The 12,752-nt window shown below is 35.2% G+C and overlaps 1 protein-coding gene across 2 annotated transcripts in view; it reads right to left on the reverse strand.

Moving 5' to 3' along the window:
• Positions 1–12,752, reverse strand: part of LOC140441122 (uncharacterized) — a 129,811-nt gene that overhangs the window by 59,093 nt on the left and 57,966 nt on the right. The window contains exon 2 of one of the 2 annotated variants that reach the window (XM_072531579.1): positions 10,150–10,193. The exons of the other annotated variant lie outside the window; for it this stretch is intronic. Within the exon in view, the coding sequence (XP_072387680.1) occupies positions 10,150–10,186 (37 nt within the window). The 5' untranslated portion in view covers positions 10,187–10,193. The remainder of the gene's footprint in view (positions 1–10,149; positions 10,194–12,752) is intronic. 2 annotated transcript variants of the gene reach the window in all.

Consider the following 12,752-nt stretch of genomic DNA (forward strand, 5'->3'; position numbering starts at 1 on the left):
GTGTATACACACTACGTTTTCCCTTCTTCATTTCTAATTCAGAGTCTTGAGTTGTGTGAAGTTTGTTTAGTGTTTTTTTTTATTATGGAGGAAACACGGCTGCTTTCTTTTATTTTTTCAACTATAAAGATACTACGACTGAGGAAAAAGGGGATGAAGAGGGAAAAGACAAGATGGTCAAGAGAGTGGGCTTCTAAAAAGAAGCCAGTATTCCCACGTCTCGTTACTAAAAGAGGCGAACCAGATGACTGGCGCAATTATTTTCGAATGGACACCTCAGCCTATTATCAATAGCTAGAGTTGGTAACACCATACATATTGAAATAAGACACCTCATGAGAAAAGCCATTACACCCCAGGAAAGACTCATGTCTGAACATGTATTTTCACGTAACGTTTCATCCTATCAGTTCTCGCAAAACTATACTTCTCCCATCATTTCTACGATCTGACCTTGGATTTCATTTCGATTCGACAAGACGTACGTTTGCTGTTTACATGCCACGATTTATTGTATAGGATTTGTCCTATCCAACAAAACGTACAATAAGACGTAGCGTGAAAAGCGGCCTTTACTTTGCAATTTTTCTTAATAAGAGTATTTCGAAATATCACATTTTGACTGCATTTTTGGTTTCTTGTTATCTTCTTTTTGTTTAATAGAATTTTATAGCCTCTGTGTAAGCGGCTTTGAATTTGCGGTTCACCTAATTTCGCTATCGAAAGAGAGGTATCCGACTTCTTGTTGCTTCGTATAGATGTCACTGCTAGCGTACAAGGCTATTATTTTAATTATGGCCAAATACTAGACTGCATTTTATTTCAGTTTGAAGGATGAATGGAAAGAAGCAAATTGGCCAAACTACAGAAGACAACTCAACCAAATAGAAATGAAAAGAGAATTCCAATCAACAGAAGTGGAAAGTGAAAAAAAAAACATCCTCATAGACAGAAACAAGGCCAGAAGAGCTTTTCAGAGGACAAGAAGACAGTAATTAAAGGACTACGGAGACGAACTTTCTGAAGAAATAAGAGTAAAACTCAGAAGCCTTACTGAGAACAAATGGCACAACAACATCAGTAAATCTGAAGAAAACCATGGAAAAGTGTGGAAAATGCTGAAAGCCAAAAGAAGAGGAAAACATAAGATGTCCCAAATCATAGACGACGAGGGAACACACTTCGAAACACAAGGAAAAGTGGATGCAATTGCTAGAAGAATCGCAGTAACACACAGGCAAAACCAAAAACATGTCGGATGCATAAAGCATAGAGGAAGTCAACACAGAATACAAAAGGATCAAAAAAAGAAACGAGTTTTTAGTAGAGGAAGAATACTACACTAACCCAACAGAAGTCGCCAAAATCATTAGAAAATTAAAACGAATGAGAGCCCCAGGATCAGAAGGAATGCACAACATCGCCCTCAAGGAACTGCCAAAGAAGAATATAGTTTAGCTGCACTATATCTTCAAGTACTGCTTGGAAAAAGGACACTTTCCAAGTAACTGGAAACATGCCAAAATCATTCCTCTACTAAAACCAAGAGAAGATGGAAGAAGACCGGGAAGCTAGAGGCCAATATCATTACTAGAAACAATTGGAAAAGTCCTGGAAAAAATCATCTATAGAAGACTGATGAAACACACGGAAAGAAGAAGAATCGTTCAGGAGGACCAATTCGGATTTAGAAGAGGAAGAAACTGCGAACTCCAGCTAGCAAGAGTCATCAGCGATACGAAGATAAGATTCAACAGCAGCCAGAGAACAGGAATGGCCATCCTAGACATCGAGAAGGCATATGACACGGTTTGGAAGAAGACACTAATCTACAAGATGGACAGAGCTAGATTGCCCCACTATTTAGTTAATATTTGTGACACATATTTAACTAATAGAACATTTCAAGTTTCAGCTTACCAAAAGCCGTCGATGATCCAAGAAATTCAAGAAGGGACTCCTCAGGGCAGTATTCTCTCGCCCATTTTATATAAAATTTTTGTTTCAGATTTACTAACAGATCCAAGAACATTTACAGCCCTATATGCAGATGATACGGCGGTGTATGCAACAGGAAAGGACGATAGAAGAATATTTCGAAACATAGAAAATCACCTCGGCAAAATCACGGAATACACCGAAAAATGAAAGATCGAAATCAACGCAGAGAATATACAATTCATCATGTACACTCAGGAGACGAGTCAACCAGTGCTAGAAATTATAGTAGGAGGAAACAGGATCCAATCAGGAGAATCAGTCAAGTAAGGAGTCCACCTCGACAAAAGACTAAACTTCAAGTTGCACACCCAAAAACCCAAGGTAAAAGCAAACGCTGCTGAAAAACTAATACTTCCTTATATTTTTAGGTCCAGTCCACTATCGAAAGCCAAGAAGATTCAATTATACCAGGCCTACGTTAGATCGGTAATACTGTACGCTGTCCCAGTTTGGAGTTTCATCGCGGAGTACAACTGGAAGAAACTTGAAGCAACAGAAACATCATGTATCTGTAGAGTAGGGAGGGCGAGTTAAGTTTCACAGCACTTAGGCCACAATTGACCCATTGTGCATCCTCCCAGGGAGCTGTCACCCTTAGCTCATTGTCTATCCTGCCATTTCTAGGAAGGTGGACAAGTCACCAGGAGACATCTCTCTTATGTGGGCAGGTGTGGGCCAGGACTCACCGAACGCGTACTCTCGTATTAACAATAACTCTGGGCATTCACATAGGACATGCTCTACAGTTTCGTCTTCTCGTTCACACTTCCTACATAGAGGTGTGTCTGCTAGCCCCAGTGTATGGAGGTGTTTGCTTAGTTGACAATGACCAGTTAAAAAACCAACTGCCAAACGTAGGTTTTTCCTGGTCATTCCCAAGTATTTCTTAGATGTTGACTCTTCAAGGTTACTTAGTGTTACCCTGGCAAGTTTACATCCTTTCGCTACTTCCCATCTTTTTACGCTTTGCGTATGGGAGTGACATTTGACAATTTCCGCGATTGTTGTAGTTGACCAACCAAAAAGATCCCCAGGTCCTAAGAGTCTTAGGCCTGCCGCCTTCCTAGCTAATTGGTCAGCAATGCGGTTGCCTTTATTCCTATTGTGTCCTTTAACCCACCTCAGGATGATGGTATTACCATCCGAAGCTTGGGTTAGTGACTTGTGACACTCCATTACTAAACCTGATGTGACACGTGGTCTATTCAAGGTTAGTAGTGCTTGTCTGCTATCTGTGCAGATGATTATAGTTTTACCTGCTATTCCTTTTTGGGTTATCTCTTTTGCGGCTATGGAGATACCAGTCAGTTCTGTCTGAACTACGCTGGCATTTTTGCCCATACCCCACTTTATTCTTAGGTTCAGTGATCTGGAGTATATCCCGAATCCTGAGCCTTCTTTCATTTTGGAGCCATCTGTGTATATGCAATAGTTTGTCTCCATATACTGTCCTGTTTCAATTTTGTAGGGTTTGTTAAAGACAAACTTTGGTTCAATTGAGTCGCAGCCTGCCTGTAGAAGTGGTAACGCATTCAACTCTTCTCGCCAGAAACGAGTTCTCAATTGTCCCATTCCTACATCAAGGTTTGCACCAGCTGAGCGCAGTCGCATCATTGTCACTAGCGCCACCTCTTTGACATATATATCTAGAGGCGTGATGCCAATGATCAACTCCATTGCAGCAGTTGGTGTTGTTTTCATGGCACCTGTTATATTTATGCAAGCCATCCGCTGAATATGGTTTAGTTTGTTAATCGCTGTTGCCTGTAGCTCTTTCGGTACCAAAGCAATAGCTCCGTAAGTTAGCATTGGCCTAATGACAGCGGTGTAGACCCAGGCGATCACCCTGGGCGTGAGGCCCCAGGTGCGTCCGACCGTTCGTCGACACTGCTCATAGGCAATATATGCTCTTTTAGATCTACCATCTAAGTGTGAGTTCCATGTTAACTTCTTGTCAAGGGTAATACCAAGGTACTTCACGTTATATCATGGTATAGGATCATACGTAGAACAATGGTGGAATTCGAATTGAAATGAAATGCAATCTTTTACTTTTATTTTAATTTCTTTTCTCCACGTGAAGAGTGAAAAAGATGGTGTTGTCAAAGGTGAACCGTAGATGCATGTCGGAATAAAACGTTTTTTATAGTATCGCTCAATAGCCTCGTGTAAGAGGCTTTGAGGCTTTGCTTAAAGTCAAAAATATTTTGCTTATTTTTGCAAAATTTTGTGCTTAGGCAAATTCTTATTTCTGACCTTTTTACCATACTTATAATTCGGTCTTTAATGATAATAAATAAAATATGTAGTTAAATATATCTACTTATGTTATTTTATTACCTATCCTATTTTCCTTTACAGCTAATCTATTGTCACTATTGACTCCTAATACGACTATTCTCAATCAGATTAATTTTTTTATGTTTCATAATTTTACATATTTTGCCATTTTGATAATTTTACACAGTTTGCCTTTTTGCTATATAGAATAGCACACTGAAAACTTGTGCCAGATTGGTTCAGAATGGCGCATGGAGAAATTCTCAAATAGATCGATTTTAGCTTCAAGGAGGTTTGGTTTGATGCTATTTCCAGTATCGTTGCGTGAAAATTCTAGCAGCGAGGTAAACAACCCTCGATAATTGAACAGGGGAGAAGGCTCCCGCGTCACGAAATAACGAAATTGGAAATGTTGTCAGCGTGGAAATGTCAAACTGGTATCATTTGGACATTTTGGCTTTTTTTTAATAAATAAATTCTGAAAAAAAACTAGTAGCAGATACTACATCCAAAAAAGTATATTTTGAGGCCTTGATACCAGGATTTTAAGAAAAGTGCCGGAATTATCAATTATATATTACGGTTACATGATATTCCCAAACATATTCTCAAATAAAACTGATAATCGATACATACAGTGACTATCTAAAATGAGAACTGAAGTACAGTCATCCACTGTCAGCGGTTTTTTGTAACACTTGAAATATTAATTAGAAGATTCGAAATAAAAATAAAATAAATTTTAAAAACAAACATTATTGTTTTATCTTTTGTGTCTCATTAACTATAAAAGAAACACAAAATAAAAACAACCTGATGAAAGTTAAATAAAAATCTGATTTAGATTGAATATAAAGCAAGAAAAGGCAAATAAACAAAAAAATACGATAGCCAGAGGATCCGATATAAAAAAGATCTTCACCGGTCTGTTTAATGGATAAAAATGATTTGATATCTTATATACTAAAACGCTAAGCCCTTTTCTTGTCCACCACTTTACTCAAAAACCATATTAGATAATTAAAATATTTTTTCGGAATATTATTAGTATTACGTATGAGATTGTCAAGATATACTTTTGGTACAAAAATTCACTTCCGGTTTTGAGATGACCGGAAGTTAAAATTTACTTTAAGTTTTAGACCCCACAATGTATATATGGATCGAAGGGTCTCGTCGAGACCAATCTAAATATGTACTTCCGGTTGCGATCCGACACCGGAAGTGACCCGAAATGCGTATAAAACGTCAAGATAGAGCAAATCTGACACCGGATTCGTGATCAGCATGCAAAATTAACTGCTAAATGATATCCATGTCGGCATTTAATGAACTAAAAATTGCATTCCGGTTTTGAGGTCGACTTCCATAATCACTTTTTTTTTACTTGCATTATTATTGATGAATGTTATGTATATTCTTGCTTATATTGTTTGTATTAATCTCTTAATTTTTCTCGCAAAATAAAAATTGCATTTAAAAAACTCGATGTCGAGTTGGTCCGCTAGTGTAATTTAGTATGTTAAAAATTATAAAACACAAGAGGTTCCCGATATAATTTTGTCCGGACTATAATTAATAATTAAAAAATTACTTTTTTTTTAAATTCTACTAGTGAGTTTAACAACAAAATTAACACTAAAGGTAAGTACAAAGCCTATAGGATATGCAAACGTAGGGCTGCCTATTTTTATCCTGTCAAAACTATTGAGCTGATAGGTGTAAATAGGGTATTTTGTTCGTAGATATTTTCACATATAAGCGCTGTTTGATTGTAAATACAATGATATAGGGGTGTCCATAAAGTCTGTTCTGAAGGAAGGGTGCCGAATTTTAAAAATTTAAATTTTAATGCGACTGGGAACGAACGACAAAGAGAAGTATATATATAGAAGGAAGTAAGAAAGTGCGCATGTTAGGTACTAGTTCATGCAATGGGAAATGATAGCGATCGACTTTGAAAGCAATTTCAAACGAAATTCTCGGAAAAGTTAAAAGAATATTGTTTGAAAATAGGAGGTTCACCATTAACGACCTTACTTTTCGTATTCCTGAGACTTCCCACACCGCAATTCGTAAGATATTAACAGACAAATTAGGTTATCACAAAGTGTGCGCGCGGCGTGTACCGCGACTGCTTACAGAAAATCACAAACGGCCTAGCTACACTCTACGGGTGTAGAGTGTGCCTAGCAGTTTTTGCAACAATGTAAAGACAACAAGGAAGAATTTTTGGATTCTACTGATAAGGCCGTATGACACTATGCATTTTCTTGTATCATTTCTTATATCGTTTCTGATATAGAAAGTTATTTATGTTTTCTTGTATCGTTTCTTGCACGTACATTTGTGCTCTGTATGACACTATGTAAGTTCTTTTACCGGAAATTGTATGTGATTCGGCACATGATTGGTCGAAATTTTGACACATAAAGATAGAACTGCAGTACCTGAGGACCCCAAGCCAGATGCTACTGATTATTTTTTACAATACTGTGGTTCAAAAATGAAAGAAATAAAATGTCCCAATATTAAAACTAAATTGGAAACCACAATTTTTGAAGATATTCAACAGGCTGTAATGGAAGTTGGAAATAATAAATAATTCGGTTGTAATAATTTATTTGTTTTTTTTTTACAAATTATGTGTTTGTATGGCATGCTCTTGAAATTCTACCTTTTTATTTGGCGACATAAAATAATCTTTAAACTCATCACGAATTTTTAGAGCGGTTATGTATTGTTTTTAGTAATACATCTCCTCCTACCTTCAGTAGTTCCGATGCTATTTGATCCAATCCCTGTGATTTATTGTTTTTCAATTTGGCTGCTGCTGTTCTAATCTTGGTTATTGTTGGTGGGCACTTTTCTCTGATGTCTGCTTGGTCTAACGAAGTTTTACGTTTTTGGGCACAAATTGGCGCATTTCTTGTACAAGAAACTGCAGCGGACACAAATTCTTGTATCGTTTCTGATATAAGAACTATACACGCTTGTATGACACTGTCCATTTTTTGGTTATATCAGAAACGATATAAGAAATGATACAAGAAAATGCATAGTGTCATACGGCCTTTACAGGCGACGAAACATGGGTGTTTGACTTTACCCCCGAAACCAAGCGGTAATTACGTGAAAGGAGTCACTCAACTTAGCGGAAGCCGAAAAATTGTAAACAAACGCAGTCTGCTGGGAAAGTCATGGCAAATCGTCTTTGCCTCATGGAACAATAGTTAACTCTGACAGATATGGCGAGACATTAAAAAGACTCGAGACGTGCAATCCAGAACCGCCGACGATGATGATTGTCCAATAATGTGAGGCTTCTCCATGACATCAAATTAGCAAATTATCTGAATGGTTAACATATAATTAACAAACCAAAAACAAACAAAAATTTATTGAATTTTGTTATGAATATGTGATTAATTTTTATTACAGACGCCAAATTAATAATTATACGTTTTTTTTATCTCTTATTTGAGTTTAGAAATACCTTTACCTTTTATAGTGTTCGATACTAAGAGGAGGAGACGGGAATAAATAAAGGAATCCAAATTTAAAATCCGTAAACTAATTTTCGAAACCAAATTCAGACTTTTGCTTTAATCTGTGCCTTCTAAGAATTGCAAGGCAAAACAGACGTTGATAAAGATGTTATTAGAGACATGGGGAATCTAAAAATTGCATTCCACAACATATCTCCTCAACTAAGCAAAAATCCTTAACGAATTGGTTTCTTGTACTCGTACAGAGTAGATCGGAATAAAAGGAAAAAGGCAGTTAAGATTTGATTTCACGTACAGTGCGTCTGTGTATCCGTCTTATACGTATTTCGCCCTAATAGGGTTCATCAGAGACAACTATTCACAGTCGCTCTGAACGTGAAAATAAATCTTTTCTGTCTTAGGAAGCAACTCTAACATGACTTCGTATAGACGCAAATAGCGAATCCAAATTTGTGCAATACAATTAAAACATCACGATAGTATACCTTTGAAAATTTTCATACAAATAAACAAATCACTTAGAAATAAATGTTGCCTTAAATTATATAGCTTTTACACATAAAATTAACACAAGAAGATCATACTAGTTTAGTTTAATTATTTGCCTCGTCTCAACAATTTGCCTCTGTACTTTACTAAAACGATTCACTTTAATTAGCGATTAGCTTAACCATAGCGAAAACTCTTTCCCTGGTTCTGCTTATAAATATAGGACTCTCGCTCAAAAACGTCCTAACAAACGTTTGTATCTCCTTTTGGCTGCCAAACTCTCCTTAAGTATAAATCTCCCGGGGAAGCCAATATATTAGTCATGCATCCTAGTTAGTTATGTTTGAAAAGCGTTAAACCATGATATTCTGAGCATTCTACGATAAGAGCAGGTCTTTGGTGTTAGCAGATCCACTTTTGAAAGAAAAGGAAATTGAAATAGTATTTTCAGTTGTGAACTGAGTATTTAGCGAATCATCCATGACTCTTCTTTGTAAGATCTTTGCGTGACTCGTAAGGAATCACTCTTTGTATCCAACGTCAATATACGCAACAAATTTTAATTTCTCTAAATACAAACCAACTGTAACAGAAGATGAAAATGTTTCTGAATCTCGTACCATATAGATAAATACAAAATATTCTTTGATTTTATGCACTCTTGAGACATAGATTAAGAAAATGGTCAAGCAAAAATATCCACAGAAATCGACACCATTTCACAATCTTTGGAAAATTTTAGGAATTGAAACATTCAGCCATATAGTCTAGACAAGGATATTTAAAAAGTGATTCAATTTTTTTTATTAAAAAAAGTTCCTAGAGAATATGGATTTATGGATGACAGTTGTGGAATCCTAGTGGTATGTAGAATACTTAATTATAGGGATTAACGGATAAACGCAGCTCATTAGAACTCTTTAGAAATGCGGTTTTCTAGCCTCCAAGAAAAGACAATATAGCGAGAATGAATTCCAAACTCCGATGGGAGACTGAACCTGAAGAAAAAGAATACACGGAATTAAGCTAAGGAAAAAATGAAGACGTTTCGACATCAAACATTAAGAAAACGCACGATTTTCGTTATTTGTCTTACTTTTTTTTCCACAGACCCCCTTTTCACTTAATACACCTAATAAGAAGATGCTTTTCCAACTCTTTTTATCCATTATGATAAGTAATTTTGTCGAGCTACTCCACATATTGTGAAATTTTAAAATATGTTATCGTTCGTTATTAAAACGGCGAGCGTCCACCGAGTGATTTTTGGTTATGTTTGGGACAAGAAAATAGTAATACAGAGCTAAATCTTGCAGATGTGATGCTGGTTGATTGAACAATTCGTATCGCGGTTGGTACACTTTTTTGGTGGAAGAGAATTTTGAGCGAAGCACTATATAGTACACGCCAGCTGTTACTTTACCCTTTTTTAAGTAATCAATTTAAATAAAATCTTTCGCGTCTTAAAAAAATTTGCCATTGCTTCACCAATAGATCAACCTTTTTCGGTAAGCCTGCTTCGTTTTTGTTCCACTGCCTTAACTATTTCTTCTTTGTCTGTTTTGTATCCAAATGTAGGTGGATGATTTAATTATTTAACTTGTTTGGAGCTTTAATTATTATATCTTTTGGGAATTAAACACGTAATTAATAAATATGTTATTTGATGTTTCGATTTCCAGATCAAAATCGTTTTCAAAATATAAATTGAAGAATTTTTATTTCGAAAACAGTTTCTATTGAAGGTTATGTTAGGTTAGGTTAGAAACTACTCTCGTATCAAAATTGTGTACTTTTCATGTCAAATAGTTTTGTTAATAATTTATGGTGCAAAAATTTATGGTAGTCGTGAAGTACAGAACGCACTTACCACTATTATTGACAGATGTTGAAACACTTGACAGCATTTTGAGACTAAAACAAAAAAAAATACTTTTTGTGTATTCAAAAAAAAAAGAAATAAAAATGTGTTAAAAAATAAAAAAAAAAACAAAGTCATAAATGCTGTACAATTTTCTTTTCTTCTTTTTCCGCATTTCTAATCTAAATTTTACGAAAGTTGGTACTTTTTGAAATAAAATTCAAATTATTTGAATCCATGTAATGTTATCTTCATATTTATTCTTCGTGCGCTTCAATCTTCTTTTTTCAAATACCGTGTTTCTGTCTTCATTTAAAGCTCTAAAGTTTGGTTTTTATGTGAAAGACATGAAGCAACTACAAAATATTACATATTAAGAATATGGACTGTATACATCAAACAGTTTATACCATATGCTTACGTTATGGCTGAAACATGAACCTGGATAAAACCAAGCTGCTTATCTTCACCAAGAAATCAAATAATAAAATTTAGCTTAGTGTCACCCAAAATAGCGTGCGTGTACACAAATATAAATATCTTGGAACTTTATTATAGTCCATTTCCATCATATTGATAGCACATTATGTATGCAAATCCCTTAACTGTTGATACGGGTGACTCAATGAAAAATAGATATTTGTCAACAAGTTTACAGAAGTATATAGGAAAACAATTTTAAATTGAGTATGACCACCAGGTATAAAGGTTGAAGCAGAATAGAATACAATAGTTTTGAGGGTTACTAATCCCTAAATAAAGTTGCCAGTGTCGGAGTGATGGAGATTAAACAGGTACTAATGAATTTGCAAGAAATGTAAGATGTTTATTTTATTGGTTATATATAAAATAATTTGTGGCCGTAACAGGGGCCGATTTGTAAAAAAATGAATATTATTTTAATCAAATTCCATTTCAGATTCATTGCTTTCTTCAGAATCTGAGGAATCTTCAACTCCAATGTTAATTATTACCGGTTCCAGCATTGCATCCGTCATATTATCCAAATTCCAGATTTTATTTTCTTCCTTGTGAGCATGACTAACAGCATTTTTCCAATTTTCTGGAGTTACTTTTGATAAGGAATGTTCTAATAATTGTTGTAAGTCTTCTAATTTAAAAGTTTTGTTGTTGCGTCCGACTTCACCCTTTACTTGAGACCATATATTTTCTATCGTATTCAGATCACAGTGGTATGGGAGTAAACGTAAAATAATTACATCACGGTTTAATGCCATTTCATCAAATATATATTTTTTATAAGCTGCTTTATGTTGCCTTACAACAGGTAATAATTCCTTTTTTGTCGAATTCTCCTTGTACTCAATTGCGTGTTTATCCAACCATTCGATTATCTTTCCTTTTTTCCATGCCGTTGTTGGCAATTTTTCTGCTAGTCTTGAATGGTAACTAGCATTATCCATGACTATGACAGAATTTTTTGGAATTAAATCCAACATTTGCTCAAAATATTCTTCAAAAACGTCAGCAGTCATTTCCTCGTGGTAATCTTTGGTTGATTTTGCGGCAAAACTTAATAATCCACCATTGACAAAACCGTATTCGTTTCCAATATGGGTTATTATGAGTCTGCGTCCTTTTCCAATGGGAATATTGTTTATTCCAGTAGATACACCTTCGATGAATGCCTGACGAGAACTTTTCACATTTATATCAACCCATAGATATGGTACCTTCATTTAGCCAAGTCTCGTTAAAATAAAAAATTGTTTTCTTTTCTTCTCGGTAGTTTTTAATAGTTCTTAGATAATCTCGTCTAGTTCTTAGATAATCTTTTTCAATTAAAACGGATTTTCTTCTATTCTTTTGCCAACGAAATCTCTCTCAATAGTCCCCATAATTTCTTGTTGCTTATGATTGGTAACTCTACGTTTTCTCTAATTAATGTTTGGATTTTGTCCAATGTTGAAAATTCTTTGTCAAAAAAAAAATGGGTGGACGCTGCGTCTTATCATGTTTCTATGTTTGTGTATGTTTCTTCAATTTCCAAGGGTTTACTCCCTCCACTCTTCTTGGGAGATGAAACAGTTCCTCCTTTTCTTTCTTTTAGGAATCTATAAATTGTTGCTTCTCCAACCCCTGTCATATTTGAACACATGTTAACGATTTCACGAACATTACTTAGAGGGCGTTGATGTACAAGTGCATCGTGTACATTTAATATTATATTTTTTTCTCTTAGACTGAAGGCACCTTTAAAACTACACTTAACCGGGATAAAACCTGTTCTCGACGTCATTTTTAAATGCAAATAACAAAATATCGAGACCAAAAACGTATGTAGGTAAGGCATGAACAATGTACATCTGCAAACTAAATGGAAGATGCAAACAATTTCTAATTTATATTATTGGCATAAGCTGTAATGTGGCATAAAAACTACTTAAACTATCATTAGTGAAGCCTTATCAGTAATTCCAGGTAATCGTTCAAAGAAGGTATTCTTTTTGTGTCAGGCGATAACTTGTATAGAAAACAATAATCACCTTTAAATTACTGTTTACATTAATTTATTTCGTGAAACATTGAATTCTCTCGTTAATCACCCGTGTATAATTATAATTAACAATAATCGTGTGGCATATATACCG

Source organism: Diabrotica undecimpunctata, chromosome 5 (genome assembly GCF_040954645.1).
Source record: "Diabrotica undecimpunctata isolate CICGRU chromosome 5, icDiaUnde3, whole genome shotgun sequence".
Classification (NCBI taxonomy): domain Eukaryota; kingdom Metazoa; phylum Arthropoda; class Insecta; order Coleoptera; family Chrysomelidae; genus Diabrotica; species Diabrotica undecimpunctata.